General features: G+C 45.1%; 2 protein-coding genes across 2 annotated transcripts; one reads left to right on the top strand and one right to left on the bottom strand.

The window, feature by feature from the left end:
* The first annotated feature begins 398 nt into the window (after positions 1-398).
* On the top strand, positions 399-7,285 carry ccdc12 (coiled-coil domain containing 12). The gene is made up of 7 exons (XM_076970777.1): positions 399-554; positions 2,705-2,778; positions 5,733-5,812; positions 6,079-6,140; positions 6,288-6,322; positions 6,414-6,490; positions 6,969-7,285. Exons 1-7 carry the CDS (start codon positions 471-473, stop codon positions 7,046-7,048), a joined length of 492 nt encoding a protein of 163 aa, XP_076826892.1. The 5' UTR covers positions 399-470; the 3' UTR covers positions 7,049-7,285.
* Positions 7,286-7,617: 332 nt separating this feature from the next.
* On the bottom strand, positions 7,618-23,172 carry LOC143473678 (kinesin-like protein KIFC3). Its single transcript, XM_076970776.1, has 20 exons — positions 22,802-23,172; positions 22,383-22,546; positions 21,956-22,052; positions 21,665-21,834; positions 21,265-21,517; positions 15,821-15,975; positions 15,393-15,458; positions 15,071-15,208; positions 14,553-14,750; positions 12,270-12,443; positions 11,930-12,068; positions 11,696-11,826; positions 11,284-11,395; positions 10,996-11,177; positions 10,528-10,632; positions 10,272-10,402; positions 10,024-10,144; positions 9,820-9,949; positions 9,413-9,642; positions 7,618-9,192 (listed from the first exon to the last, which is right to left on the bottom strand). Exons 2-20 carry the CDS (start codon positions 22,479-22,481, stop codon positions 9,061-9,063), a joined length of 2,763 nt encoding a protein of 920 aa, XP_076826891.1. The 5' UTR covers positions 22,482-22,546; positions 22,802-23,172; the 3' UTR covers positions 7,618-9,060.
* Positions 23,173-25,080: the final 1,908 nt, after the last annotated feature.

Here is a 25,080-nt window from a genome sequence, read left to right as displayed (position 1 = left end):
GCTGATTTTACCATGGCAATGCTCTGCTCCACCCCCCCCCCCCACCCCCCCCCCCCCCCCCCCCCCCCGTGCCATACTCTGTAGACACTGCATGGCTGCTAGTCTGAGTTTTTAGCTTTTCACTGTGCTATGTTTGGTCATTTGATAAGCAACTAGCAATTTTAAAAGTTGAGTTTTATCGTATGTGTATAAAGGTCACAAACCAATGGGCTAAGAAAATTGCAATTACTATCTTAGATACACTGCCGCATAAACTATGCTATTGTAGATTGCCAACATTTCATAATGGCATTCCCATCCAAAACGTACTCATTAAGCTGACCTAGTTTTACGACGTCTGCTTTACGTTGCTCACCAGAGGTTTTAAATGAACTAAAAGCGCGTACAAATCGATGTTCTCTGTTCTCTTCTAAGTGACCTTGGCAGCCTTGACTGTCGATGTCAGATGCCTGTGTTGCGTGTATTTCACAATGGAACAGACTGTGGGCTCGTTACAAGAACAAGCTCTGAAAAGGAAAGAAAGACTAAAAGCACTCAGGGGACGTCAGCTTCAAGTGAGTCCCATATTCATTAAAATGAGATTTTTTAATTCACTGTACTCTACATTTTATACGATAGGCTAACTGGCAAACAAGAAGTCTGCAAGGTAACTAGTTAGCTAACTAGCTTAGCTTATTATATAAATGAACCTGTTGCTTTAATATTTGATTAATCGACATTTCAGTCATTCGGCGAGCAGTTATTATTGGTGTGGGCGAGGTGTTTTCAGAAGCGATCTTACCGATAAGTTACGTTTCATCTTGCACTTTACAAGTTGGGTATCAGTGAACTAGGCTAGCTAAGTGGCTATCTCGTTAGCCACTAGTTAAGGTCCTGCATCTCTTGGCTGGTGTAGTTACTTCACACTGGACCCCCAAATAATCCACCAGCACACCTTGAGGCTCCTAAATCGACCAATATAGCTAGTTAGCTGTATTAACATTGTATATATTAAGAGTATATATGTAGCTACTCAATGTTAACGGTCCAACTGTATAAACAGGGTTCATGTCCATTTTATGACATAAACTAACATGAGGCTGAATGGCCAGAAGGATTTAGAGCTAGGATCAACAAGAGGTGGACCTTTATAGCAGGTCACCTGCCAGGAAACACACCCCTCTTAACCCCACTTGGGTCCACCTGGGGTAGGTGCACCTCGGGGTGCTGAATTCAGAACCACACCTGCACCAGGTGTACATTACAGTCAGTTATTTACTCGGTAAACATCTCTTTGATATGTACACACGTAGCTGTCAAACAATAATCTCAAATTTCACTATTGAAAACTGCAGTGACTGCTTACATATATGATTATGGTCAGTGCATCCCTTAAACCACCAGCATGTGTTTGTAAATTAAAAGAGCTTTAATTTAGAATCTTTCAGGGGAATTTTCGAATAGTGTTAAGAAAATGTTGAGAACACAGTGGCTGAAACTGATTGCTGCGCACACTATTTGACAGCGTGATTTAGCCTACCTAAGCAGCCTTAAAATGTTTAAAATATTTAGCATATGCTTATTATGTTAATGGTCTAAGCATTGTAAAAGGCATACAAAACGTTTTGTTTGTACTTTTAAGCTTTTAATAATTTTTATTTAATAATCTGTAACTGTCCCAAAGTGATTCTCCATCTTGAAAATGTTTAGCATCATAAAATGGAATTTTTGCTGTTTATGGATGATCATTGCAAACTCTAGTCCCTTACCACCCATTTGGATAGAAAAGATTATAAATAAAATAATATTAATTAAGGTATTAATATTAATTAATAAAATGAATAAATTAGTTGATGAAGCTAAGGAGAGTTCATGTCCAAATAAGCATATTGAAATTCAAATATGTTTTTATATGATATTAACATGAAGGGGCATTTTGGAACTAGAATGTGATTAAAGATTTAACAGATGGTCTAATAATTTATCCAAGAGCTTCTGTTTCTTATATAATATATTATTTATATTTTCTGTTAATAATTATGTATTTATTTTAAATGTATTGATGCTATAGCCTAATTTGCAGAATGCACCACTGTATATGGTCGATTCACCATCGCAGAACTGTTCTTGCTTTCTGCTGATTTTGAAACTGCAATTGAATTTTACTCCCATTCTAATGGGAGTAAATTTTCTATACTCGATATTATATTTATCAAAAATGAAGGCACAACTTATCAAATCAAATATATTTGTATAGCGCTTTTCACAACACATGTTGTCACAAAGCGCTTTACAAGGTTAACAATACTATGGGTCCAAATCCCTAGTGAGCAAGCCAAAGGCGACAGTGGCAAGGAAAAACTCCCTATGATGGTGGGGAATAGGAAGAAACCTTGGGAGGACCAAGACTCAAAAGGGAACCCATCCTCCATTGGGCGGCCCGTTAACACACAAATTACACAAAAACAAATTATACAGATGAATACACAAGTTACAAACAAATCACACAATCAGACTAAGTATAAGGTAACTAGAATAAAAGTTCTGGGTGTTGATATTGTAATATTTGTTGATATTATAACGGCTGGTGCTTGTTCAAACTATAACCGTTATAACCATGATAATTGCTTCACCATTGAAGTGTTCCATGTGTTTGGTTTCTCTTATTGTTGTGTTATTGGAATGATAATAGCTAAGTGATGATCACATTCATTTTCTTTTATAGGGGAGGGGACCAGCAGATGGAGAGCCTGATAGCAAAAGGGCACTAGATGAGGATGAAGCTGCAGAGAGACACAGGTAAGAAACACACACACACACACACACACACACACACATACACAAACTTCTTCATTCCTTTTTCCAGCTATCTGTTAATGTAAAATAAAACCCGATGTGATCAACATGACCCCAATGTAGGCTTTCGGTTCAAAGTACCACTTCCACCTACGTACTATGCCACAAAAAAAAACAAAACACACGAATGGCCCATTACAAGGCTGTATTGGTTGTTTACGCAAGTTCTGCGAGTGCTGGGGGTGTTTTCTGGGCTCTATTTCAGGCCAAGGCCTCCATCCCCTCCACCGGACATTTTCCATTGTTTACACCCTTTGTTTATACTGGACAGAACCTCGGGACTCCCTACTCTGAGTTAAGGAAGCGTTTGGCATTTCAGATTTCTGACATTACTTGTATATAATGTGGGGTATAATGACCTAAGGCTTTTTGTTTTTGCATGAGAGTGTGCGGTAGTTTGTGTAGGCTGTTGGAGGTTCTAGCTGGAAAGCTCTTCCGAGGCCTCTACATTTGCTGGAGGAAGTACTGTGCGTTTATAGGTGTCGTCTGGGCTGGAAGGTTTAAAGGTTTTAAATTCTCCTGTGACTAAGCACGCATCATTAAAATTGCAGTGGAGCTCAGTTTGCACAACAATGGTGCCACAGACGGGAGAAACAACACCACCCAACCTAGAGGCCTGCTGCCTGGATTCTTCTCTTCTCGCTGTGCCATTATAAACATTGCAGTAGTTGAAAGCAGTCATAAATTGTGGTGTGTAAATTTGTTACCTTTACCTGAGTTGAAAAGGGCGAGGAGTGCCTGTTTACACAGCATTAGATCTACATAATGGACTACAACTGTGAAAAGCAAGAAGATGGTTAAACTGACTGTAGCACTTCTAGTAAGTCATTTGTTCACTGTTCTTGTAAAATTCATAAAAATTGAGAAATTAACATTTAGAAATGTATAGTAATCCTGGGTTTGATGGTGATATAATGTCTTTTGACCATTTGAGGACTTGGACATCTTGTGACCATTGAACATGGTGTGGCAGTAGCCTAGGGTATGTTTACATGAGCTCCTACCATAACAAAGCAGGCATGCATAGGGGAGCGTTATCCCTATTGTACCAACATCATCAACTCTGTGGTTCAGTGAATTTGTTGTTCCACAAAGGTTTTACGTGCCTACACTCTGTGGTATTGGTGTGTCATTGTTTTTTCATGCAGGCCCAGAAAGGCAGGGTGAGGTCAGATGGATGCGTTCGTGCTGAAGGCTACACTGACTCACGGTGCCCTCAGAGATAGTGGCTGTCCTTCGAAGGTGGATCACCCTCACCTTTTACAACTGCCCGCCTCTCATGGCCGTACCTTCACGGTCAAGGTTGGGAATTAGCTGGCTGTAATGTTTTAGAGGATTTTTTTTCCCCCCTCTGTGTTCTGCCCATTGACCAGTTACAGATGAGTCACTTTGCCTCGCAAGACAGTAAACAACAACCAGTGGCGTGAAACTGTGCACTTAAAACTGCATAGTAACAGGCAGCTGATTGGACGCTAGCCCCATTATGTCACTGCTTTCCCCCCCCAAACCTCTTCCTTCTTCATATGGCAGTGTTGTGTCCGGCGCCTTCCTTGCCTCTCTGTGTCCCAGTCTGGTGGGACCCGCGGTATGCCGTCAGCTGACTGGCCTCGAGTCTCGGATGTGGTGTCGAACACGGTGCTTGAAGTGGTCAGCAGACTGTTGACATTTCAGCAGTGTGGGGTTGTTTGCCTGCTGCACTGTACATGAAGAATGGCTCGGAGCTGTATTGTTCCCGCAGGTGGTCAGGAAGTCTCTCCAGGAAAGAGCGGGACGTGCTTCCAGGCCTTCTGTCTCACTTTCTCACTCGAGTATTTTCCCTTCGTGTTCTTGCTTGAGGTCAGCTGTTTCTGGACTCTTTTTGTGGGGGGTGGTTAGGGTCAGAGGTCATTTTGTACTATTTGCTACTTTCACACTTATTGTCATTCAGCTCGCCGTGGTCTCGTCGTCACTTGATGGCAGGACTTTGAGGACGAGGTCTGGTGCTTGTGAAGCGTGAGGAGTAAGGGGCGTGTCTCCACCCCCGCCCTGCAGACCTGTCTCCGCCCCTTCCTGGTGGCCATGGAATCGGCACACGCCTTGCGAGACCCGCCGCTGAGAGATCCATGCTGAAAAAGAACTTTTAATCCCCTACAGACACAGTCGAAACGAACCCCCGTGACTGACGTCTCTCGATCACCCCGCGCGAGGGCTTCTTCGTGGACCCTAGATGATGTACTGAGAGGATGTAATTAGAGAAGGCATTAGCAGAGCGGTGTCTAGAACAGCGGGTGAGGGATGACCTGATTGGGCATGTGTGATCCCCTCCCTGCTGGGTAGCAGGAGTCTCCTGGTGAAACTCATAGAACAGGTGCTACATGCTAATTAGCTGCTGTGAAGAGGATGAAGGCGGCCTTTGTGCCGGCGCCTGGGGAGTATAGTCCCCAGCCCTGTTCTGTCACCCAGGTCACACCAGCTGTGTGGCCTACACACCAAGGCGCATGCCTGCACTGTCACCTGCTGGCCATTGGCTATATTAAAAGTGCTTGTGTATGCTTAAGATGTTTCTAGAGCCAAGATATGTTAAAAAAATAAAATAAAAACTGAGCCTCTTTGGTGCTCATGTATAGGACCTGTCACTAAACTATTTATTTTAAACAATTAATAATATATTACTTCCCACTTACAGATGTATTGTTGCTGCACCACACTGGATATGATGAAATGTAACTTTAACTAAAAGGTTCTTTTTAGGCAATCATTTATTACAACAACTGCTTTGACTGCACTGTAGGGTTCAGTAGTTAAACGTGTACTGTGTGTGTGTGTGTGTGTGTGTGTGTGTGTGTGTGTGTGTGTGTGTGTGTGTGTGTGTGTGTGTGTGTGTGTGTGTGTGTGTGTGTGTGTGTGTGTGTGTGTAGAGATCTGAAGCTGAGAAACTACACTCCAGAAGATGAAGAGCTGAAAGAAAGGCAGGTGCCCAAAGCTAAGCCTGCTTCAGGTGAGCTGTGTGCAGACACCCACAGCACCCTACACACGACAACACCAGTCATTCCTAGTACAATTGGAAATGTAACAGCTACTTAACACTAGCAGTTTTTTAAGCGTTTAAGGGCTTATCCCTCCCCCCGTAATAGAATCTGCTTTCAGACTTTGGTGTGTGTTTCATGCTGAACACGAGCTGTCAGTGTTGGGCGTTTACGATTATGAGGTGCTGACAGGCTGGTATGTGCGTGGCCTAACCTGTCCTGCCTTGTGTCCCTGTAGTGGAGGATAAGGTCAAAGACCAGCTGGAGGCCGCAAACCCAGAACCCGTCATAGAGGAAGTGGTGAGTGGATTTACACTTCGGTTTCTCAGACGTCACACCTCAGCTGTCAATATGACGAGCCTATTTCAAGACAGAGTAGAGCACGAAAAGCTTGTCACTGTATGTAATCGGTAATTATTTTTTATGTTTTTTTTCTCTTTTATTAAGGATCTGGCTAATCTCGCTCCAAGGAAACCAGACTGGTAAAGAACATCAAACTCTTGTGATATTTATTAAGGACCCTTTTATCATGGTGTGATTTGTATTGATTTCTTATCCTTTGTTTACCAAAAGGGACTTGAAGAGGGACGTGGCAAAAAAACTGGAGAAACTCGAAAAACGAACTCAGAAAGCCATAGCAGAACTCATCCGTGAGTATGACCTCAAATCTGCCCATGTAAGCTGGGTTTCACACGAGTTTTAGTGTTTTTTTTTTAAACATCTGATAAAGCAGACGTGCGTTCAGGTGTGACTGCCATAGAGTTCACTAAGCAGTCTGATTATGATCTTCAGTGTTGCATTTGTAACCCACCCTAACCATTACCACTGGAGATAATGAGTAAATAACTGGTATGTTTTGAGGTTAATTGCTGTGTGGTTTCTGAAGGCCCTTGAGATTTGATGGCTCTTGATGACATCATGGATGCAGTTCCCCTCTGTCTGACCCCTGCTGGCCCAGAATAGAACTGTGATATATTCCAGCAGCCCTCCACTTTGGCCATTCAGCTACTCTAGTGGGCCTGCGGGGCACGTACTATCTTCTGCAGTGGGGGTGAGTGCTCCCCGCAGGAGCAGAGTGTGGGGCTAACGGGGTGTTCTTCTGTGGTGTGTCTTCATGTGTCGTTGCAGGTGACAGGCTGAAGGGAAGTGAGGAGGAACTAGCCGCAGCTGTCGGAGCAGTTGCCGTAGAAGAGGCGGATTCAGACTGAGCCTGCTCTGTAGTTACGCTCGCCTTGCAGGAGCTCAGAGACAGTAGCTCACACATTCAGTTTGTCAACTGAATTCTGATGCTGCGCATCAGGTTATGAATCTGGTATGTGTGTGTGTGTGTGTGTCATTGTCACTCTGTCAGAGAGGAACATAATAAAAAGATGTATGCAATCAATGTTCCCTTCTGATGTAGTTTCATACAATTAGATTAAATAAAAAGCTTTTTTATATAGTAAGTGTTCTGTTTTGCTGTTTATTTATCAAGTCTTCTGTTCTCTGAACGTAGATAACCTTGATTATTTCAGAATAGCAGGCGTGACATTTCCTTAAGAATGGTTCAGAAAATCAGACAAGCAGTTCGTGTTTCTTTTACACATATTTATATGTTGGTTTTATGGTGAATTCTTAATTGAACTCCATTTTAGGCAAATATTAGGCCAAGTCTCTGGAAAACGTAAGAGGTTGTTTTAAACGTTTGTCACATACCCACTAATTTTGATTCACATAGCAACAGTTGCAGTTTCCCCAATAACGGGTGTAATAGAAGAGAGTACAGAGTCACGTTTATCTGGTTTTATTTACTGTTGTCACTGATATACAAGCAGACTGGAAAGTTCCAAAGACAAACATTGTTGTGAATCTGCAAATCTGTAAGAATGTCAAGAATACTTGTATCTAAATTAGGAAACTGCATTGTATAGCTGTAGTGGCAATAATACCTTAATAACTTCTAGTTAATAAGTAATAATAACTTGCATTTTCTATTCCTAAACATGGAGTATAGAATAAACTGAATTAAAGATTAATTTCATTCATTTCATTTGTTCCCAACCCAATGCTGTGGTGGAGCAGAATATAATGGCATAATGAGGGCATGTTGTCAGTTTCCATTCAGAATCCCTTATTGGAATCAGGATAAAGAAATACTCATTATCCAAATAAATAAACATTTATAAATATTCATCAACAAGCATTGTCAAAAGAGCACAGGCACAGCTTAGTTCAGAAACACAACACATTTTTGGTTAAAATATTCACTAGTTCTATGAACAAAGCACCTAAAATTGCCTTAAAAGTAAAGTGCATTTCAAATTTCTTATACACTAATAAAAACAATAATACAAAATTCTGGGAGCCCCAAGGCCAAAATCTTAACCTTCCAAAGCCACATTTAACAGCCACAAATAGAATGGACTTTTTAACTATTTTAATTTACCTGATTATATACTATTAATTAGTTTGTGACACTTTCCCTGACAGTACATTAAATTTGTAAGTACAGTAAGTTAGAGTTATGATGTTTGTGGAATGTTTATTTACATCATATGAAGGTCAGTGCTCTTCCTCGGGCCCCTCAGAACTTTCTGGAAACATGTTGCATGTGCTGTGAATCCTAGAGCAGACTTGAGCTTTAGCCAAGCTGACTTGGGTTCAATGGAGCAACAGCTACCTGCAAAAGCTGGGCTGATGCCATTAGTGAAGAAGCTGCTACCTTTTATATCATGTTAGAGGGAAATGGCCACTGGTAAAAGAGAACAACAGACTTAAAAGGACATTTGGTTTTTATGAAAATGTGCAAATGTGTCAATGCTTTCCTAACTGATGTATAAATAATCCCCGGAATGGGAATGCTGTAATCTTCAGGATTTTTTTTTCTTTTGTGAAGTCAGAAGTAATGTGCATTTACTTGAGGTATTCAGGAGTACCCATACAACAAAACCTCCCAACAAAGCAGGAAGTTGAACTTTATCAGGACATTAATATAGTATTGCATCAAGGTAGAGGTAATCTGGCCATGTAAGTGAGTCAGGTGAGGACTCAGACATGCGGGTCAGCCTGTGGACTGCAGTTCATGGGGTCAGCAGACCGGGTCCTTGCTGTTCATCGCTAAAACACAGACGGTACTATTACGGCATTCCAGAACCACAGCCCTTGAAATGGCGAAATCCTTTGTTCTTGCCGTTGAAACGGTCCCGGGCAGTTGCCTCCAGTCGTGCGGGTTGGCCGGACCTTACGAGTAGTGTTCACTGTGGCTGCCACTCTCTAGCCTGCGTGTGGCGGGGCCCAGCTCCACTTTGCACACGCGCTGCGCAAACTTCAGCGAGCACAGAGTCTCTCCAACGTTCCTCTCCAGAGAGGACACCTGAAACGCAGAAGACATGGCGTCAGCAAGGCCAGCAGTGCCTTAAACCGTACACCATAGCTTGAATCAGCAACAGATGCCCTGATGCACATGCTTAATTAAGTAATATCCATTAACAATTGATCATTGTGATAGCCGTGGTCTAATAACGTCCAAAGGCTTTACTTGTCCCAGGCTTCTAGAAGACGTAGAATGCTGAGGCTCATGTGAGCGCACGTACCTGAACTACCATGGCTGTCTTGTTGCCCTTCCCCAGGGAGTCCTGCAGCAGGTAGGTGAGGCGCGAGTTCCTGAAGGGGATGTGAGTCTGACGGCCCCTCAGGGCCTGGATCACGTCTCCCAGTGCCAGCAATGAGCGGTTGATATTCTGGGCCTCCTTCAACCGCTCACCCTCTGCCCCCGACTTCCACACGCGCTCTGAGCCAGCCAGGTCCACCAGGTTCAGCTTACCTGGATCAGGGAGTCAGAGGATCATTAAAGATGACAGATGTGTGGGAACACATCTAAAGACTTGTAGTTTGTATGAGAGGACTAAAGATCTAAGAACCAAGACTAAAGATCTAAGGCCAGGACTAAAGACTTCATTGAAGGACCAGAAGAATAATGTCGTAAGACCATTCTGCTCACCGGAGGATGTGGCACCAGAGGCCAGATCTGTTCCCTGCACCGTCACGCTGAGCAGAGCGTGGGAGCGAGAGCTATGCTGGTTCATCTGCGTCCCAAATGTGATCCTGTTTCTGCGTGCTTTGGCCAAAATCTGCAGAGCCACACAGTCAGTCACCAGCATCGTCCACAGACTTCCGTTTGTCCTTATCAAACTGACAGACTTACTTTCTTGATATGATGGAAGCTCTTGACCTCCACGATCCTGAGTCCAGGGACGTGAAGCTGCCCTGTCCCGTCAGGGTTCATCTTAATGTCCAGCTTCTCCCCGTCTTTACTCAGCAGATCTCTGAGTACAGAAAATAATGACCCTTCAAAAACCTCAGTGAATATTTAACAAATAACTTTAAAGCAACTGGTGTAGAATTTGCATTGTGTGTAGCTTCTGTGTAAACAGTAAAGCTGAAGAGCATCACCTGAGAAGCTCATTGTAGATTTCCACTGAACTCACAGTGACCATGTAGGTCCACATGTCCTTCCGCTCCTCAATCTCATTGAATAGGTGCTTCAGGGCTCGTTGGTTGATGCCTGGATTCTCTACAGTACCCTGTGCAGAGAAAGAAGCTGTAGCATGACAACAGCTGTAGTGGCCAGACTGCCCAGAATAAAGGTTTTCATGAGTTAATGCAGGGTTAATCTCCTGGTCAGAGTTACTCCATTCAGGCATGGTACCTCCATGGTGTAGGTCTTCCCCGAGCCTGTCTGCCCATAAGCAAAGATGCAGACGTGATATCCATCTATGCAGGATGTGATCAGGGGCTCAATTTCCTGAAATACCTGAGAATATAAAAGCATACATTATTATTAATAACAAATGCTACTTACTATATTCATACAATAATATATATTTTTTGCACTCATGCTCCATAGACTAGTCTTGATGGTATGCTCAGAGTTATGACTAGGTCCTAATTTGAAATTTTCTGATGTGTGAAAAATATTCCATTTTATTCTCTGTTATGTCAGCCATTACAGCCATGTATAGGAAGCCTATTACCGCATATCTATACATGCAGTTGAACAAACACATGAACATTTTTAGGTGGAAGTTAATGCCTGATATATCAATAGCAATGCCAAACAGGATATGCCAAATTCAACACTTCCACTGCATTTGTCATTGGCTTTTGAAATATCTACCTCCTCCTGTGTGGCCTGAGGATGAAACACTTTGTCCAGCTCAAATCTCTTTGCTTTTCCCTTATTCAGAACTGAGAGGACAGAGTCATTGTGTACGTCTGTGGTCACGGCGACTGCCTGGCCTTCTTCGTCTTGGTCCTCTTTTAGGACTGGCTTGATGCGGCATAGTACACGAATATTGCCTAATGGAAGAATGCATTATATATGGATAAAAAAGAACTGGTGTTGTGTTCATCTTGTTCCACAAACTGCAGTGGTGTGGAATTATAAAAGCTATGGTCAGTGTACCTTTCAGTTCTACCAACTGCTCGTGGTACTTCCTGCGAAGGGTGACCTCTTTCCTGTATTTCTCCAGAAGGTCCTTGTTGGCCTCTGACATTTCAGTTATTGCTGCAGAAATCTGTGAAATTACATCACAACAAAGAGTTATGTAAATGAGGTACAAATACAATACAAATCTCTGAGGGTCAGGTTTTAGAGATTCGAACAGGCGACCCAAGGAATCTGCTCTTTACGGGTTTCTCCTCTGGGGTTTCTGCCCTTTGGGGTTTCTGGTCTTTGAGAGTTCTGCTCTTTGGGGAAAATTTAAATCTTTACTTCTAGCAAACCTGAGATATTGAGGACTGGATTTGCATTCTGTAATGGATGGTGATAAGACCAAGGATTAAAGGATTAAATTCCATTGGGTTCATGGACTTGCCTGCTTCCTGGCGTCTTTAATGGCTGCTCCATAGAACTCGGAGAAGCAGCGGACTTGACTCCTCAGGCTCGCGTAATCCGTCTTCATAGAGCGCAGGGTGGGAGGGAGAGCATTCAGACGCCTCTGGAAGCCTGGCAATCACACAGACTTTGTGAAAATATAATCCATCATATAGCATACCAGTAGAACCCATGTATATCTTCTTGGTATGGTGTAGCGTTGGACCAGACTCACTTGTGAACTGGTCCTGCAGGTGCTCCTGTGAGCAGCTGGAAGCTGCCCTCACAGCCTCGTCTTTCTTCTCCTCTAGATGGCCAATCTCCTTCAGCAGCTCTGCCTGCAGCGACGCAATCTCTCTCTCGTATGCGGCGATCTGTCAAAACACACCAGCGATCAATTGACCCTCGGCCCGGAGCCAGATAACAAGCAAGGAGAAACAAGTTTCCTCTCATTTGGAGATCACCGCGTTCACAGCAGAACGCTTTGACGCCAAGCCGATTGATCGCTGTGATCGCCGGTGTTCCCACACCGCTGCTCCTTTCCTTTCATTCGGAAGGACAAGCGGTGTGATCACCTTGTGCTGAAGATTACAGCTGACTTCGTCCGAGCGCCGGAGGTTCTCCTCCAGCTGCCTGCAGCGCTCGCTCTGACCGCTCAGCCTCTCGCTCAAGATCTCACTCGTGTGTCTGGCCTCCGTCAGCTGCCTGAGAGTTGACGGCGACTCCACTTCCACTGTCCGCGTGACATACTGCAACGGGACAAAAGAATGTGATGAAGTAACAGCTTTTTAATATTGCAGTATAACAGGTTTAATATTGCAGATTTATTCCATATCTACTTTGACATTCTACATGTATCAAAAGAGGGGAAAAAAGAGTTGTTCAACGTTCCATGTTTACTCTTTCATCATTCTTTTTGTGATGTGATTGTCGTGTTAACACTAGAATGACTAAAGCTACAAATAATTTTGTTAGGCAAACAAAGCAATTAGCTCATATTGTCATATAGTTCATATAATGACACAGGTTGGAAGCACTGATCCCCACATCCACAGAAAACTTCTACAATATTGGAAATACCTCATGATGTGGATGCAAGGAAGTCAAATTCACCTGATAATACATTTCATGCAGCTTCAAGACATACCTCAATAGTTACAAAACTATTATTGTTAGAATACTATTTTATATAAACCACAATTTAGTAGAAATGATAACAATAGAGCGCTATATTTAGAGAGATTGTGAGTTTTTGTGACCTTAATAACAATAACCAGATGACTGAACCACCTCAACTGGCTCCTCTCTACATAGAGGAGCAGCAATTCTATTTTAAGGTTCTCCTAGATGATCGTACTCTGCACCTTATCTCTAAGGGAGAGCCCAGACACCCTGCAAAGAAAACTAATTTCAGCCGCTTGTATTCATGATCTCATTCTTTCATTCACTACCCAGAGGTCGTGACCATAGGTGAGAGTTTTAGGTGAACGTAGATTGACCAGTAATTTGAGAGCTTTGCCTTTTGGCTCAGCTCTTTCTTCACCAAAACAGTCTGATACAAGTTCGCACCAATCTGCCTGTCAATCTCTTGTTCCATCCTTCCCTCACTCGTGAACAAGAACCCGAGATACTTTAACTCCTCCACTTGAGGCAAGGACTCACTCCCGACCAAGTTACCACCCTTGTCTGACAGAGTATCATGGTCTCAGTTTAGAGGTGCTGATTCTCATCCCGGCCACCTCACACTCAGCTGCTCCAGTGAGAGCTGTAGGTCCGGATCCAATTATGCCAACAGGACCACATCATCCACAAAAAGTAGACGAGGAATCCTGAGGCCACCAAACTGAACCCCCTCCGCCACTTGGCTATGCAGAGAAATTGTGTCCATAAAACAGAATTGGTGACAAAGGGCAGCTTTGACTGAGTACAACTCCCACCGGAAACCAGTCTGTATTACTGCTAGGCATGCGAACGACCTCCTGCTCTGTTTGTGCAGGGACTGGATAGCCCGTAGCAATGGACCCAGTACCCTATACTCCCGGAGCACCCCCCAGAGGAATCCCAGAGGGACATGGTCGAATGCCTTCTCCAAAACACATGTGGACTGGTTGAGCAAATTCCCATTCACCCTCTAGGACCCTTGCAAGGGTGAAAAGCTGGTCCAGTGTTCCATGACCAGGATGGAACCCACATTGTTCCTCTTGTAACCAAGGTTTGACTCTTGACCGGACTCTTCTCCAGCACCCCTGCACAGGCCTTACATGGGAGGATGAGGAGTGTGATCCCCAGATAGTTGTCTCACACCCTCCGGTCCCCTTTCTTAAAAAGCGGAACCACCACCCCGGTTTGCCAGTCCAGAAGCACTGCCCCCGATGTACACACGATGTTGCAAAGACGTGTCAACCAAGACAGTCCCACAACATCCAGAGCCTTAAGGAACTCGGGGCAGATCTCATCTACCCCTGAAGCCTTGCTGCCAAGGAGTTTCACAACTACCCTGGTCACCTCGGCCCAAGTGATGGACAAACTTTCGTCCAAAACCTCCAGTTCTGCTTCCTCTATGGGAGGCGTGATGGTGGGATTGAGAAGATCCTCAAAGCATTCCTTCCACCTCCTAATGACATCCCAAGTTGAGGTCAGCAGTTCTCCAGCCTGACTGTATACAGTGTAGGTTGGGAATAATAACTAATAACAATGTGTGATTTAAACATTGCAATAACTATGTAATAATGTTTCAATGCATCTCTGTCATGCATTTACATAATACAAGAAAGCTTTTGGCCTAGCAAGAAGGAGGACAATGTCCTCAGGATGGAGACACTGCAGTCACGCTGGTGTTCCGTGTGCTCAGCTCTCACCTTCACTGCAGGTTCCTTGCTGCGTTCCTTGTCCAGCTCCAATTGAAGCTCGCGCACTCTCTCGTCCCGCTTCCGCAACTCCTCGTCCCGCCGCCACTCGTCCTGTTCGCTCCGGCGTTCCAGCCGCTGGAGCTGCTCCGCCCGCTGCTGCAGGACACCCTCTAGCTGCAACACTCGGCTACGCAGGTTCTCGTTTTCCTGATATACGCAAGCGTGAGCAAAAAAAAAAAATCTCATTCTGACCAGTGGTGTCTTGCTCCGACAAATTTAACTGAACTCCAGTGGGTGCACTGTAACAAAGGAATCACTACATAGTCCTGGACTTCAACCCTCTAGGATCTGAGTTTGTATAATACACACATTATACAGCATGGAACATTAATATAATTTGACTACATATCATACAAGAGTGTAATAACATGAACGAATTTAATCAAAACAGGCCACGAATCATTGCTGAAGATGTCAAGGCCACTCTGGGGAGGAGCCATGCCACTGGGGAGGAGCCAGCGTCTCACCTTGATGAGCACTGAGCTGGACTGCGATGGAATAATGGACAGCTGCTGCAGGAGAGCCTGGGTTGCTGCCAGGCTGTGCTTCAGGCTCTCGTTCTCCGCGGAGAGGCCCAGCACACGCTTCTCGGAGTCCGTCACTCCCTGGGGACAAACCACGACACAAAGTCTAGACTGCCATGGTGAAATGAGAACGTCCACGCAAGAGAGCACTCGGAGCCCCAGATAAAACCTCGGCCATGAACAACGTTAAGAGCTTGTCTGACCTAATTTAAGTGTACTATTATTCTTCAGGTCGAATGGACTGAATAGAGCATAAAGTGCTTACAGATGCGGTGCGGAGCCTGGAGAGCTCCTCCTCTCTCTCCTCAATGCAGCTCTTTAGTTCATCAATCTGTGGTGGAAATGAATAGGTTCTGCCATTACTTTTAGAGCAGCAAGATGGGGATCGATGGATGGATAGATGTGTAAATGGAAAATGATAAATGTGGGTGGATAGATGAGTGGATAATTACATAGAGCGAGAGGCATTGAGATTGAGATTAATGAATGACTACAAAGAAAACCGAAGAGGAGAGATGATCAGATGTGTTGAATACCTGGTCTTTGAAAGTCTAATCTGAAAGAACCAGCAATGAGTGAAGCAGTTCTACAGGAGGGCTTGGGGGCTGGGGCATGGAGTGATGACCCGAAAACAGGATGGGCGAGAAAGAACAGTCAAAGTGATGAGAGAGAGGGTCAGTGGGTCAGTGGTACCTGCTGCTGGAAGGCTTGCACTTTGGAGTGGCGGTCATGCTCCCTCTGCTCCAGCTGGGCATGAAGGAGACGCAGTTCCCCCCGGAGCTGACTCCTCTCCCCCTGCAGGCCACATAGAGACTGCACCAGCTTGTGCAGCCCTGCCGGGGACCCTTCTGTATGCATGCATGTAAAAAAAAAAAACACATTTTTGAATTTCCTATTTGAGAGAGAAACTTGGAGCTTAGACATCAGAGTGAAGATACACTGACTCAAACACATACTTTCTTCGCAACTTTCTTCTTTTTTACAGACAGAATGTCAGTCTAGATTTAAACCCCACCACAGCACTGAAACTGTGCTGACTAAAGTAGTAAACAATATCTCTGATAAAGGACATGTTTCTTTTCTTATACTGTTAGACCTAAATGCTGCTTTTGACACCATTGATAACATTCTACTGGATAGGCTGGAGACACTCAGTGGCATTAGAGATCAAGCACTCTCCTGGTTCAAATCATACCTGACAGATCATTATCAATTTGTACTTGTAAATAATGAATTCTCAGAATGCACAAAAGTAAAATATGGTGTACCACAAGGATCTGTATTGGGTCCCATATTATTCTCATTATATATGCTACCTCTGGGTACAATCATTTGTAGGCATGGTATTAGCTTCCATTGCTATGCAGATGATACTCATTTGTATATATCTTCCAATCCAGATGATGTCAATACTACTCCCAAAATTGAGAACTGCATCAAGAAAATAAAAAACTAAATGGCGTCTACTTTTCTTCTTCTTAATTCAGATAAAACTGAGGTGTTGCTTCCCAAAGCTTCAATAAGCAATTGGTCTAATATTGCTCTTACCCAATATAGTTTTTCAGTAACACCTAAATATATATCTAAAGCTTAGGTATCACTATTGATTCTGATCTTTCATTTGACACACACATGCAATGTCACTAAAGCTGCCTTTTTCCATTTACGTAATATTGCCAAGCTGAGACATTTACTTTCATTATCAGATGCAGAGAAGCTGGTCCACGCTTTTGTCTCGTCAAGATTGAACTATTGTAACTTTTACCAAAAACCAATCTTTTAATTGGATGCTCTGAACTGTCCCTAAAGAAACTCCAACTTGTACAGAATGCTGCAGCCATAGTCCTAACTGGGCTAGAAATTTTGATCACATTAGACCTACTCTCTCTGCATTGCACTGGTTTCTGGTTAAATATCTTATAGATTTTCAAAATCATCTGTTGACCTATAAGGCGTTAAATGGTCTTGCTCCACAATATCTGAGTGAACTCACTACATACTATAACACTTCTCGCCTGCTGCGCTTTCATAATGCAGGACTTCTCTTAGTTCCACAAATTAACACCTCCAGGTCCCTCCCTTTAGTTATGCTGCTATAGATAAGCCTGCCTGGCTTGACAGTGTGCTAATGCCGTGTATGTCATTGCCGCCAGCAGACACATCGATGCCAACTCCTACCTGGGGCTCAACACCTACATTGAGGGACTGTGATTGCTCAGCCTGGAATTAGAACTAGAACTAGAACTATGGAACTATATTAGAACTATAAATATGGACATCTACTACCTGGGCCTCCCAATGGAGGATGAGTTCCCTTTTGAGTCTTGGCCTCCCAAGGTTTCTTCCTAATCCCTGCTTAGGGAGTTTTTCCTTGCCACTGTCACCGCTGGCTTGCTCATTAGGGATCTGAACCCATGAGCTTGTAAAGCTGCTTTGTGAGAACATGTTTTGTAAAAAGCACTATATAAATTAATGTACCTTGATTTTGACTTATAGATCCTCACCTTCCCAGCCTCACTTTTAATAGATGTAATGATGTTCATTACTGAAGTGCTAATTCAGAATTTGTTTTCTTCTAGCATATGCTAATTATTTGAAGCAGGCAGAGTCAGATCTGGACTGTCACCCTTCAGGGAGGATTAGTAGGGTAAGGGCTGGGGGTGGGGCTAAGCAGGAGTCCAGGGGAAAGAGATTGGGGTGGGGGGGGGCTTTCATGTGTTATTCACCTCAGGTGCTGAGTCACAGAAAAAGCTCCCCTCCCCCATGCACACAAACAGCCCGGCATGTCACAAGCCTGCTTAGGGTTTCTCACTCCGCACATGCACAGGTGCACGCACGCGCGCGCGCGCACACACACACACACATACACCTGTATACATCGTACACACAATATAGTCAAGGGTTGTCTAAGAAATCTCGTTCATTTCTGAAAAAGTTCCTAGTAATGCAGATCAATAAAATCTCAGCATTTGATACAAAGTACTGATAATGAATATGAATATGTCCTCTACATATCTGTAAATGTGCATGGAAAATTTTGAATGCGTGCAATTTAGAGTAATCGGTGAGTCACTGCACAGACAGAAGAGCCACAGCCCCACCGATTTCAACCAGGGTTCACCAGTAGAGCCTACACACAGCTACACACATGCTATTTTCAGCAACCTCCCTCTTCCCCCGCCGTTGTCCTGGAGAAGATCTTCGTGCTATCAATAAATATTCTATTTTTGCTTTTTAGCTAGAGCTGCATCTTAAAACTAAACTGGGATTTGATCCTTTTAAAATCATACACAGTGTTCTCCACAAAAATGCAGTGGCGAGTTTCAGAAGGACGTGATGTGTTGCCCTGTGCATCACACTCCATAATGTTTCCAACCATTATCCCTCTTGTGCCAACAAATGCCAGACACCTCCGTCAGCCACATCGAACTGCAGCGAGGGTGTCCGGCTCGAGCACTCAACACACACTGTGTTTGCTCTCACTTCTCCCAAAAGCAAAAAGTTTCGTGGCATTCTCTGATGGATGATGGTGTGCTGTGCTGGGTGTTATCTGATGGATTGTGTGTTGTGTGCACGGTATTCTCTGACGGGTGGTGTCTGTAGTGAAGAATATTCTCCGATGGAGTGTGTCTGTAGTGAAGGATATTCTCTGAAGGATGGTGTCTGTGGTGAAGGATATTCTCTGATGGAGGGTGTCTGTAGTGAAGGATATTCTCTGATGGAGGGTGTCTGTAGTGAAGGATATTCTTTGACAGATGGTGTCTGTAGTGAAGGATATTCTTTGACAGATGGTGTCTGTAGTGAAGGATATTCTATGACGGATGGTGTCTGTAGTGAAGGATATTCCCTGATGAATGGTGTCTGTAGTGAAGGATATTCTCTGACGGATGGTGTCTGTAGTGAAGGATATTCTCTGACGGATGGTGTCTGTAGTGAAGGATATTCCCTGATGAATGGTGTCTGTAGTGAAGGATATTCTCTGACGGATGGTGTCTGTAGTGAAGGATATTCCATGAAGGATGGTGTCAGTAGTGAACGACAATCCCTGATGGATGGTGTCAGTAGTGAAGGATATTCTCTGACGGATGGTGTCTGTAGTGAAGGATATTCTCTGATGGAGGGTGTCTGTAGTGAAGGATATTCTTTGACAGATGGTGTCTGTAGTGAAGGATATTCCATGACAGATGGTGTCTGTAGTGAAGGATATTCCCTGATGGATGGTGTCTGTAGTGAAGGATATTCTCTGACGGATGGTGTCTGTAGTGAAGGATATTCGCTGACGGATGGTGTCTGTAGTGAAGGATATTCTCTGACGGATGGTGTCTGTAGTGAAGGATATTCCCTGACGGATGGTGTCTGTAGTGAAGGATATTCCCTGATGAATGGTGTCTGTAGTGAAGGATATTCCCTGATGGATGGTGTCTGTAGTGAAGGATATTCCCTGATGGATGGTGTCAGTAGTGAAGGTTATTCCATGACGGATGGTGTCTGTAGTGAAGGATATTCCCTGATGAATGGTGTCTGTAGTGAAGGATATTCTCTGACGGATGGTGTCTGTAGTGAAGGATATTCTCTGACGGATGGTGTCTGTAGTGAAAGATATTCCCTGATGAATGGTGTCTGTAGTGAAGGATATTCTCTGACGGATGGTGTCTGTAGTGAAGGATATTCCATGAAGGATGGTGTCAGTAGTGAACGACAATCCCTGATGGATGGTGTCAGTAGTGAAGGATATTCTCTGACGGATGGTGTCTGTAGTGAAGGATATTCTCTGATGGAGGGTGTCTGTAGTGAAGGATATTCTTTGACAGATGGTGTCTGTAGTGAAGGATATTCCATGACGGATGGTGTCTGTAGTGAAGGATATTCCCTGATGAATGGTGTCTGTAGTGAAGGATATTCTCTGATGAATGGTGTCTGTAGTGAAGGATATTCTCTGACGGATGGTGTCTGTAGTGAAGGATATTCCATGACGGATGGTGTCTGTAGTGAAGGATATTCCCTGATGAATGGTGTCTGTAGTGAAGGATATTCTCTGACGGATGGTGTCTGTAGTGAAGGATATTCTCTGACGGATGGTGTCTGTAGTGAAGGATATTCTCTGACGGATGGTGTCTGTAGTGAAGGATATTCCCTGACGGATGGTGTCTGTAGTGAAGGATATTCCCTGATGAATGGTGTCTGTAGTGAAGGATATTCTCTGACGGATGGTGTCTGTAGTGAAAGATATTCCCTGATGAATGGTGTCTGTAGTGAAGGATATTCTCTGACGGATGGTGTCTGTAGTGAAGGATATTCCATGAAGGATGGTGTCAGTAGTGAACGACAATCCCTGATGGATGGTGTCAGTAGTGAAGGATATTCTCTGATGGATGGTGTCTGTAGTGAAGGATATTCTCTGATGGAGGGTGTCTGTAGTGAAGGATATTCTTTGACAGATGGTGTCTGTAGTGAAGGATATTCCATGACGGATGGTGTCTGTAGTGAAGGATATTCCCTGATGAATGGTGTCTGTAGTGAAGGATATTCTCTGACGGATGGTGTCTGTAGTGAAGGATATTCTCTGACGGATGGTGTCTGTAGTGAAGGATATTCTCTGACGGATGGTGTCTGTAGTGAAGGATATTCCCTGATGAATGGTGTCTGTAGAGAAGGATATTCTCTGACGGATGGTGTCTGTAGTGAAGGATATTCCCTGATGGATGGTGTCTGTAGTGAAGGATATTCCCTGATGGATGGTGTCAGTAGTGAAGGTTATTCCATGACGGATGGTGTCAGTAGTGAAGGATATTCTCTCAGGGACCGTGTGTGCATCGCAGCCTTTTTTTTTATTTGAACTCACCATCTGCCCAGACCTTCTCTACTGCTCACAATGCACCAATGGTGGTAGTCCGTGTGCACAAGCAGCAACTCCCCAAAGTTGCCCTCAAGACTCTTATTAGAATTAAGATTAAACTGGACAAAGTAACCAAGAGAGGCGATCACCTAAAACAGGGCTGGCAGCGTCCGCTCGCGAGAGGACCTCACCGCCCTACAGTTTAACGTCCGTCCAGTCCTAATGTGGCTATTGTAGCTGAGCAAGAGCTCGGCAGCTAGCTGACGGGTTTGATCGGGTGTTCCCGGTGAAATGCGCTCACCGTGGCCGTCGGGGGAGGGGCCCTGCTGCAGCGCCACGGCCTCCTCCAGGCTGCCGATCACGCCGGCCTTGTCCCGGAGGCGCTGGCGGTAGGAGGAGCGCAGGGCCTTCATCTTGCGGCGGTGGCGGGCGCGGTGGAGGTGCAGCTGCGCGCGGTAACGGGACGCCTGCTTCTGGAGGTGCTGGAGGTGCGAGTACTGCTCCAGGAAGCTGAGCAGGTGCGACATCACCGCCACCAGTGGAGACTCAGCCACCTGGGGGGGCAACAGTAAGGCTTTAACGGTCAGTGGCCGAGAGACGTTATGACCCCGACCGTCAGTAATCTGCACCTGCAGAGGTTTGGCTTTAAGGCAGGTTCAGTTGTGGGTCATGGAAGATGGTATTAAGTATGTATTGTTCACCTTCTCGCCTGCCTCGTGATGGCCGCCGGAGGCTCTCTTCCTCTCCGTTTCCTGCTTGAAGGAGAGGAATGCCCCCAGTGGGGTCACGGCAGGCATTGCGCGGGCATCATTAACATCATCATCATCCTCGTCGCTGAGAGACGGCCCATCGCTGTCGCTACTGCTGCTGGCTGAGGAAGAGGAGACCCATCATGACTGGGTGATGATGAATTACGTGATTCATTCTAATTCTGATGATAATTGGACACAGCTGTTCGCTCATAGTGAAGTCAGCAGTATTGGAGATCTTACATGTGTCGCTGACTACGTCACACTCCCTCTCCCCCAACCTGGAGGTGTGGCCACCTTCCCGCTCACTCCTTGTTTCCATGGAAACATGGCCAGGCTCCTAGGATATACCATGGGGGTACAGATGTGAAAGAATGTGATGTATGACACTACCATCGTTGCTGTTAACTACAGTCTGCTCAGGACATGCACAGCCTTCAGTAGCTGCTCAAATACAGGAAGCTGTCATTCCTTCTGCTGCCCATCTGAAGAAGAGCTAGCACAGATTAAACTGGTTGGCTTCTGAGCATGACGGAAGCAGTTAATGGATCATCACATGGGAAAATAGCCTTTACACCGAACACGTCTCTCATTCTAGGAGTCACTAATGCAAATCTAAACACAGAAGCAGTAGACGTGTGTGTGTGTGTGTTCTGATATGCAAACACACCTCGGGGGAGACCCCACACGCCTCCTCACGCACAGCCTCCTCCTCCTTCTTGAAGACGGTGTAGAAGATGTAGACCAGCAGCGAGTAGAAGGCGTACATCTCTACGCTCGTGCCCTTTACTCCAGGACAGTCGTGGAATCACACACACCCCTGCTCTGCTCACACTGTTCACACACACACACACACACACACGCGCGCGCACACACAGCCAGAACTAAGTATCCACCATTCCACTGCATCCACATTATTCAAGCTGAATGCTAACAAACCCCTAATCCTGTCCGGCACCACCAGCCTGCTAAGGTCATTCTGGAGTTCCTGCTCCAAAGGTCATTCATCGTTCCTCTTCATCCTTTCATTACAGGGAGAGCCAAGTGAAGGAGACATCTGCAGCCTGCAGGCGTTGCTCGTGGTCTTACCCTTACGGCTGGCTGTGTTTCCCGCCGCACTCCTCTCTCCTACATCCACCAGCGCTGTCGTCCCGCTCTACATGCCGTCGCTTCCCAGAACGCGTCCGGCTTCCGCGGACGGACTGCAGACCGCTCCGCTGGCTGACGCGCCTCCCGCCTCGCTCTGCTCCTCCCTCTCCTGCTCCCTCTCCTTCCGACGGCAGCTGCAGTGAGCGCGCTCCGTGCGCTGCCGCGGGGCTCTGCGGAGGGCTCGGCTGCCTGCTGGTTGGTGCTCCGCTCTCAGCAGGACGGGAGCGCAGAGGATGCATGCACAGCAGCGAGGACTGTGATTGGAGGAAAGGCTTTGAAATGAGTGCAAAAGGACTCACCTCTCCGCACTGTTTTTTTTTTTTTGTACAACAAGCGCTTTTACCACATTAGGGGAGTGTTCTGGCACAATAATGTACAGTGACTTATGACCAGACACAGCTGATGTCATGCTGTCTGTGCTGACATAATCCAGACTCTCATTAGTGTTTAACACGGTCACTCTTCCTCTGATATTCTCCTTTTAGTCTCTTGCTAATATCTCCTGCACAGAAGAAAATGTAACCCATCTGACCCTGTGTATGTCACAGCTGAATTCATAAATGTAATTGAATTCTGGTTCAGAGCATAGTGGATGATCAAAACAACGGCTAACCACCGTAGACGCACAGCTCGGATCCAGACTCCAGCAATCCAATGAAGACGAGCCTGTGTAATTAATCATGTCACCTCCATTGGATGTAAATGAAGCAATTGATTAACTTGAAGCCTTTGCCAGGCAGGACATTAATGAAAGTGTCTGCTGGGGTGATGATGTCAAAGACCTGAGGCTACAGGAGCAGTTGACAGCCCTCACAAGACCTGTACCTCCACACCATCCACTCATCTGTATGCAGAACTTACTTGATGAGAGAAGAAACAGAACCAATGTGTATGTGGGCAGTGACCAGGACAGTGCTGGAAGTCACTCACACTGGCAGCTCAGGCTCAAGAATGAAGAACGTGCACTGAGGAGTGTGATGTGGTGATGAAGGTTTATTGTCACAATGTTACTGGCAAAATGCAAGCCTTCAACAAGACCATTTTACTGGTTAGAATTTCTTATATTTAAACACCTTTTCATCAGCTAAATTTCCAGGTCTGTCAGGCAATAGTAATATTCTAATTAATTTGTTAAAATTAATCATAACAAACAATAATAAACATATTTAAGTTGCTTTCAGTTCCAGATTACAGCTCAAAGTCTAACGAACAAGATCACACAGAACCTGACAGACCCTCTGCACTGTGGTAGTATGATTTTCAGTAGTGACACTACCACGGTAAACCACCAGGAGGCTCCAAATGCAATCTCCCCACCCCACACGCCCCTTCCAAAAAACAAACAAACAAAAAATAAACCCTAAAGTGAATACACGTCACAATTAATGGACACACCATCCATACCAGTTGGATACTGAATTGAACTGCTGCACGTGCCATTTGTACACAGAAGTCACATCACCAGTGGGACGAGGGCAGGCTAACACTTATCCACGTGACACCTATACCAGTCAGTAAGGCACGGAGTGCTTTTGAAACTTTTCACAGTGCTGGGGTTGCGTGTTTGACAAGACACAGATGATGGCATCCAAAGCCTTGGAGGGTCCTTCTCTCTCAGGGCTGATGAGTCCTGGAGGCTATGACCATTATAGTAAAGCAGGATTTATAACCCTTCACGGGATACATCGACTGCCTTGTTTAGTCAGGAAGCATTTGTTGAATTGCATGCTTACATACAGTTTGTATGCTGTATGCACTCAGGTGCTCCCTATATTTCAGCAGTAACTAAACGTACCACACAAAATGCAGGATTTAGTAAACACTTCTAGTACTCTTGGTGGTAAAAAGCCCTTGCTCATGTAGGGTTTGCCCGTTTGAGGTAGACCATGCAGTTTAGTTCCAGCCTTTCAGGTCCTGGAGGAATTTATCAAGAGCCCTCCGTGTCATCCAACACCCGACAGACATGGTGGCCTTCAGGATCCAGTGCAGTATCCTCCCAGTAGCCTGTGTGGATATCACAGAGCCCATGGTGCCTCCTCTGTCCCTGGGGGCCAGAAGGGCAGGTAGGCTGAGGGCCACACTCCCCACCATCCCAGCTGTGTTACCTGCAAACAGGCACACCGTCAACGAACACGAGAGGGCTGACAGTGCCACGCAGCGGCACATGATCACCAGTCCATCCACTGAGAACCAATCGGCAAGCATCGGGATCAGGGTGG

This window comes from Brachyhypopomus gauderio, chromosome 13, assembly GCF_052324685.1.
Source record: "Brachyhypopomus gauderio isolate BG-103 chromosome 13, BGAUD_0.2, whole genome shotgun sequence".
NCBI classification, from domain to species: domain Eukaryota; kingdom Metazoa; phylum Chordata; class Actinopteri; order Gymnotiformes; family Hypopomidae; genus Brachyhypopomus; species Brachyhypopomus gauderio.
The sequence above is the reverse complement of the archived record's forward strand: the minus strand, read 5'-3'. Positions and strand labels throughout refer to the sequence as shown.